Source organism: Eucyclogobius newberryi, unplaced genomic scaffold (assembly GCF_026437365.1).
Source record: "Eucyclogobius newberryi isolate DKJ021-1_F unplaced genomic scaffold, fEucNew1.0.hap1 SCAF_14, whole genome shotgun sequence".
NCBI lineage: Eukaryota > Metazoa > Chordata > Actinopteri > Gobiiformes > Gobiidae > Eucyclogobius > Eucyclogobius newberryi.
The window spans coordinates 27,735,865-27,743,364 of NW_027315768.1; the positions used below are offsets into that span (position 1 = coordinate 27,735,865).

A 7,500-nucleotide genomic window follows, 5' to 3' on the forward strand; every position below is an offset into this window, starting at 1 on the left:
TATTAATCCATACCATGACTTAATTAAGGCCCTCCCAGTTAATTGGACAGATCTCGACTTTGTCATGGTGAACCACGAATACATTAGCACGCATCAAAGCACAAAAACGCTCTCCGCTGCCCCTGGTAAAAGGCACCACAACCTTTTATTCGCTTTAAAACTGAATATTCCAATCAGTTTGAGCGCCGTTTCCGCGACTGATGTCTGCTTCATTAATTAAATTGTTACGCTGGAAAAGCTGGGTATGATCTTTTTTTTTTTTTTTTAAGAGCAAGAGGGAGTTTTGTTTGTCTTCAAAAAGGCTGGATATGAATTTAGGGTCAGAATTAGACTTTCAAACAAGCAGTAACACCCACGTGAGATCTCCCAGACATACAGGAACAAAAGCGAGCGGAGAAACACTGCCTCGTGGCGCTACAAACAATCATCTACCCTCTCCTTGTCGCCTCATTATATACTGTATGTATTATTTGTTCTAGCATCCGGATCTATTTAAATGACAAAAGCATTACGACAAATAGCAACGCGTTAATGGAAAATAAATACCCCTCCGTTCAGCAGACGCTACACCATCTATTCTCACCCATTAGAGAACATTACATCACTTGCAGTCTGGGCCCGGCGTATATGAGAGAACTGTGGGGTTACTACGGTGCGCTGGTTGTGCTTGGAAATACAGTTCATAAATACTGTAGCAGGGTTCTTGTCGACGGTAGATGCGCAATAGGTTTGTCTAAATGTAAATGTAAAGTGATTCAGGCAGTGGCAAAAAAAGAGACTCAATCAAATCTGCACAAGGAATAATTATAAGCCAGATCCAGAACCAGAACCAGAACCAGAACCAGAACCAGATCCAGAACCAGAACCAGAACCAGAACTTGGGCAAAACTAGGTCTCAATTACGTTTCAACCAGTGTTCAAAATAGGGCTGCAACAAACGATTATCTTTGTAGTCGACTTCTTTATTGTCCACTAGTCGAAAAATGCCATATTTTCCAGACTATAAGTTGCACTTTTTTCATAGTTTTGGCCGGGGTGCGACTTATACTTATATTTATACTTATACTTATACACCGGAGCGACTTATACGTGATATTATTTGTTATTTTCATACTTTCAACCACATTTCATACTCCAGTGGGACTTATATATGTTTTTTTCTTCTCTATTATGCATTTTTAGGCTGGTGCGACTTATACTCCAGTGCGACTTATAGTCCAGAAAATACGGTAAGACTTTTTAAAAACATTACCCAATACTCAAGTAAAGGTTAAACTATGGTGAGTGAAGACTTCTAGATAGAGTGTATTTAGAGTATCATTTTTTTGACATTTTAATTTAATAATGCCATTGTTTTGTTATGTCTTATATGTGTTTTAGACTCTGTATAGTCCCGAAAATTATTACTATAATCAAAATATGACTATGATACATTTTTTGGTCGCCAAGTCAAGATTAGTAATTGTTGCAGCCCAAAATTAAAATAAAATACAATGAGTCTTTCAGCAGTAAATATGATACTGTAACTATGTCTAACTTAGTCAACCAGTCAAAGTGTGTTTTTCTTACCACATTGGAACTCGTCGGCTCCGTCCTCACAGTCCTTTTGGCCGTCACACAACCAAACGCTGGATATACAGTTCCCACTTGGACAAGCGAAGTGTCCCTCCTCACACTTCTGCCCGTGAGTGACTGCGGGGCAAAACAACAAGTCAAACCAGTGCAGAACAAAACTAATCTTATATAAGGTTAGTAGTGGTGGTATTTTGATGATAAAGGCTTTGCTCCTGTTGTTTTAAGTCTGTGCGAGGAATGTGGCGAGTGTCCTTGTCCTATTCTAATGTGAGCTTTTACTGCATCATGTTGTCAGTGAAAAGGCACTGCAGGGTATTATTGTTTCTGAATGTACTTTTTGCTGTATAAAAATGTTTCTAGGGTGATTGATGGAGGCGCTCGTAGAGGCAGTCATAAATCAGCTTTTGTGTGTTAAGCGTAGGTAAAAACAACCATTTCAAACTTGATTTTGATATTCATTAAAAGGCTTGATATAGACAATTATAATTTTAAGTGCTCGCTCTCTGCCAACATACTACACACACGCAGTTGTAATTAATGCAATCAATGCTCAGAACAAGCCTGGTAATGATTTATGGACTTCAAAACCAGGAGACCTCTGGGAAATTCTGGGAAGTTTGATCGTTAACAGGGTTGAAACAAGCAGGAATGAAGCACAGACGTGTGCAGTTTGCAGAAAGCGCGCAGATATGGGAACAAATCAATCTAAAAGTGATGTGTCCATCCCGGAGACGCCTGTCATGCTGCAATGTCAAATAAATATGGGAAGGAGTGTCTGGAATGCCTGCCAATGTGGTCCGATACATTTGGATTTGGCTAGGTGTTTTTTATTTTTTATTTAGTTAATTTTATTGTATTTCTGTTATAAATAAACTTGCCTTGCCTTGTCTTGCCTAAATACAACTCCAGGTATGTTATAGCGTTGTTAAAAGCTCAAAGTTGTACATTTTGTGCAATTTGAGTCCTTCATTTTAAAGATCAATTCTGAAAAGAAAACTTCAACTTTGTCTCGTCTATGTGAGACGAAACCAGCTCAAAGTAAAATCCAGATTTGAGTATCTGGGTAAGTGAGGTCACTGCTTATCCCAGTAACTATGGGCAACTATAGATCTGTGCTTTATTTCAGTGTCTAATCCAGAAAGGAATCAAATGCGTCGAGAAAGCTAAACTATTCTGCCTTTTATGTCAAATTCCGAAATAAAGAAATAAACGTTCCTCGCGCTACACCTCGAACCTAATCGTCAAAACATCGCTCTCGCCCAATTCCGTCGGGCTCTAATCATCTCAAATCAAATCAAGCCTTGTTGGTGCCGTTCCGCCTGAGCGATCGGCGCAGGCGGCGGTGTGACCGTGGCGCCGCTCACCCTGACAGTTGGTCTCGTCGGCATAGTCTCCACAGTCGTTGGCCCCGTCGCAGATCCAGGAGGGGTGGATGCACAGGGAGGTGGAGTTACAGCTCACGAATTCTCTCTCCCTCACCCCCAGCTTGTAAAAGTGGGAGCAGTCGCTGTGGTCTGAATACAAAAAGCAACGAGAGAGCGGCGTGAAAAAGACGGAGGGGGGGAGAAAATGAGGGTGAAAATGGAGAGAGAGGGAGTAAGTGTGTGAGAGGGGAGAGAAAGAGGGAGAGAACGGAGATGAAATGATAAAGAGAAGGTGAGAAATGGCAAATACGATTATGTATGTAGCATTTTTGATTGTGTCTCTGTCGTTGGGATGTGAAATTGTATTATAAAGTCGATTTAAAAAGCAGAGAGACAAAAAGGGGAAAGAGGTGGCAACAAGAGAGGGATATGACAGCGATGGAAGGTGAAGGGAGAGACTACTAGAAAGAGAAAGGGAGAGATGGAGAGGGAAAGGAAATGAGAGGGAAAGGAGAGAAGAGGGGTGAAAGGGGAGAGATGTGAAAGGAGATGGCGCTGAGAGGAGAGAGAGAGAAACGAGAGAGGAGGAGGGAAAAGAGAAAGAATGGACGGAGGTTGAAGAGTGTGAAAGGAGACGGAGGTGAGAATAAAGATGAGGCTAGAGAGGGAGACCTAAATTCAAGTACTTACATATATATATGTACACTATTACAACAACAAAAGTCTAAAGAGAGAGTACGAGAGAGAGAGAGAGAGAAAGAGAATAGATGTGTGAGGTGTGAAAGGAGAGGGAGAAGAAATAAAATGTGAGACAAAAGGGAGAGTGAGGTGGGAAGTGAGAGAAAAGAAAGAGAGAACAAGGAGGGCGCAGTGTTCAATCACATGAAGTGGCCTCAGCCCCAGATCAGAGCCGCAGGGTTAGTCACTGTGATGTGCATGTTTACATTAACATTATAAAGGTAAAGGAAATGCAGGCTTAAGGGGGGTGTAACTGTGGCGACAATCGCTCTGGGGAAAGGCCGATTTGCCCACTTACTGGAAGGTTGCCAGTTCAATCGTTTTTTTGGCCTACAAAGATACTTCAACGATCTGGGCTCCAGTATGCAAGTATGTCAGATGTGTGTCTTTACTGTATATACCGGTAACACTGTTCTCACATTCAAAATATAAAAATGTTTGTTTTAAATTGTTAATTGCTATGGCAAAGATCTGAATTTCCCATCATTCTGAACCCACACTGGCTTTTGTTTTACCAAAAGCACTTGAGCCTCACTAAAAATGGCTAAAACCCAGCAATACAATTCAAATGATAATACTATAGATACAGTATATATGTAGGACTCAGGAATCGTGCGATCCACGACCTACACCAATTACATTCCAACTTTGGTGACAAATATGTCTAAATAATTCATTTTAATTTGTGTTATTGTAAATAATATGTAAAGATGTCTGTAACCTAGTTGCATTTATGGCATTTGTTTTTATTTCATATAGGGCTTAATATAGGTTCTCTCTTGTATTTTAGTTACATTTACTCCACATCTTTTAGTCTGGGCTTATCATATTCCAGTGTGAACTTCTGCATAAAGCATTGTCTCTTCATCTTTACAGCAGTTTGCCAGATTTACTTGTTGGAAGCATTTACACGCTGTTGACCAGCGTCTGCTTTGTCTCTGCACACGCTCTGTCCCGGGGCAGTTCTCTGGGCCTCAGTGTGTGCATGAGTGCCTGTGTTTGTGTTGTGCGCGCCGCTCAGCCCTGCAGCTCGCTCAGCTCGCTCAGTTGTCCTCCCTCACAAACACAGAGAAGGACGTTTGAAGCACAAAGAAGAGTTTCTGATCCTCGCGTGCCGTCTAAACTGTGTCCAGCACGTTTGGCGTGGACACAAGCATGTTTGAGAGGAGATCATCATTTGATGCTTGCATTTTGTCCACGTGATATTAGAACAGAGACGCTGCGGCTCAGTACGCTGCATTTTAATGTTGTTTTCCAGCGTGCATCTGTCAACGTCGCATCTACACACGTGTATGATGATATCGTGACATTTAAGAATCTTCTTCAACGTTACGCCCTTAACATATGTGCGCGTTCGCCGGAGTTGTAACAAAGACTTACTGCAGTTCTTCTCGTCGGAGGCGTCGGCACAGTCTATGACCTGGTTACACCACGAGGAGCTCGGCACGCAGCTCCCGTCTTTGCAGGATGTTTCTGATGAGCTGCATGTGACATCTGGGAAATGAGAATTAGCATTTCAAAAAGATAAGAGCGGAAACAGCACTTGCAGACACTTACAGGTACAGTTCAAACCAATACTTAGAGACGCCGTCTGGAGGGCTGGAATTAGCTCAGGATTGCGTTCAGGTTTTAAAGCTTGAAAAAAGACGCGCCGTGAACTGAAGTGGCATGTCTAATATATCAGCAAAATATCAAACCAGGATGAATGGCTAAAGCAGGTCAAATCCAGGACTAAACTGGGTCAAAACAAAATGGCAAAGAAATCAGAACATGAAGAGAACATAGAGTCTGGGTCCTGAAGGTGCACTTTTGTGGCAGAGGTCCACCACCTGCTTGTCAAGTTCTACAGTGGGGCATTGAACCTTTCTGTATCTCCGTGGAGACAAGCAAGAGGCAATACCAGGCCAATGTGTGGATCAGATCTGTGGAGAGGCGAATAAAGCGTGTTTGTAATGTGTTTGTATGTATATTTTAGATAAGTTTAATGCCAAACTGTGAGATATCCCAGGCAAAGCTATAACATATCCATGGAGGCAAGCAGGTGGCGGACCCTCACCAGAAAGGTACGTAGTGAACCTTTAATTGTATCTGAAACCAAACCAAACCAAAGCCAAATATACTATACTACACCAAGACACGTTCCTATCTTTGTGAATTTTCTTCATTGACAATTCTGATTCTTTATATTAGGTTTTAACCAGAAGAACTAAACAGCATGAAATACAAACACAAGTATGAGTCAAAACTGGGAAACCCTTGAATGTGGCGTTTGTATATTTTTGAGTAACTACATAATGTCACGGCCTTTTAGTGAAAGACTTTCAGCAAAGGTTATCATAATTTCACATGTTTGTTGTGTTGTATGAAAGGTTAGACATTTTGTGAATTAAGACCGAGAGTTCAGGCTCAGATGGTTTTAGAGGGAAAGAAAAGATATGGATGTCCTTTTTGAGTACTTTTGACCATTAAATAAGTGTATATTTGGTTTTAATTGTTAATTGCAGTGGCATTAGACAACATTTTTCAAATCTGATAACAAAAGATAGAGAAAAGCTTTAAAGAAGCAGGTGATTTGTGCTGATGTCATGAGTTCAAACCCTGCTCTGACATTCTACTGCACGTCCTTCCATCTCTCTCTTCCTCATTTTACGCTGAACTGTCTAATAAAACAGATGATTTACCCTAAAATGTAATAAAAATGCATAAGAGATGATGAGAAATTACTGTTAATATCCAATTAGAAATAAATTGTGGAACAAAGAGACATTAAGGCGGCTATATGCTCCCTCTTTGACCACTGAATAGTCTGTTTCACATTCATTAGGAAGTAACACAAAGGAGTAAAGTTAGATGCACAGAAGCTCACCGTGTGGGTTCAATCAACTCTGCACCAGTCGTTCTCCACAGACCAATTATTGCACGGTAATAAATGCACGGCTAGTCTTTTTGTAACATTATCACACCTTCAAGTTCATAAAAACTCATCCTGGAAACGAGGAAGGACAACCAGGGCTCAAAAAGTTGTTTCATTTGGGTGTCGGAGGCTGAACTTTTGAAGATCTCTGGGCTCATTATACGTACGAGGCTTAGCACAGCGTGAAGTGGCGTGTTTAATCTAAAAGTTGCTGCGGCCCTGAGAGGTAGCCAAGATTGAAGGGGAGATCAAACTAGCCCGACTTACTGGAGCAGAAGGCCTCGTCAGAGTTGTCCCCACAGTGGTCAGTCCCGTCACAGAAGAGGCTGTTGGACACACAGTGCTGATTGTAGCACGCTCGAAAGCCCCGGCGACAGCTGCGGTTTTCTGAACACGACAAACGTATAAAAGAACTGTTCAGATTGTCTTAGGCCTCACTAAATACACACGGAGATCAGTGAATTCGAGCTCCGGAGTCTGGATAAGTAGCGCGTACAGAATGGTGGGACTCATCTACAAATAATAAAGAGTTTAAATACATGAAAGGCAAACTTTGTGGAATCTTATATATTTCAACTGATCATGTGCTGCTCATTGGTTTTGAATTTGATGACAGCAACAATCTAAGACAAATTAGGAAGGCTGCAAATAGATTTTTTATCACCATTGCAAACATTTACACAACAATTTCCAGAGTTTTGACTGAATTATGACTGAAATTGTAACTGTTTCTTTTGATTAATGGCCACAAATAAATACAAAAAAAAATTTAACTAGAAAAGCAATCTAACTAGAGGAATAATGTAACTTCTAATACAGTTACAAGAATAATCCGATGACCCAATAATTAGATCAAACACAAAATAAATCTCATCATCAAACACCTGGTGGCATGTTTCAGTTAATTCG

The 7,500-nt window shown here is 41.0% G+C and overlaps 1 protein-coding gene across 1 annotated transcript in view; it reads right to left on the reverse strand.

Annotated features, from left to right (window-relative positions):
- lrp1bb (low density lipoprotein receptor-related protein 1Bb) overlaps nucleotides 1-7,500 on the reverse strand; it is a 512,409-nt gene that overhangs the window by 111,071 nt on the left and 393,838 nt on the right. Inside the window, exons 47-50 of the mRNA XM_072445180.1 lie at nucleotides 6,859-6,978; nucleotides 5,058-5,171; nucleotides 2,940-3,089; nucleotides 1,570-1,692 (exon numbers count right to left, since the gene is read on the reverse strand). Of these exons, the coding sequence (XP_072301281.1) occupies nucleotides 1,570-1,692; nucleotides 2,940-3,089; nucleotides 5,058-5,171; nucleotides 6,859-6,978 (507 nt within the window). The remainder of the gene's footprint in view (nucleotides 1-1,569; nucleotides 1,693-2,939; nucleotides 3,090-5,057; nucleotides 5,172-6,858; nucleotides 6,979-7,500) is intronic.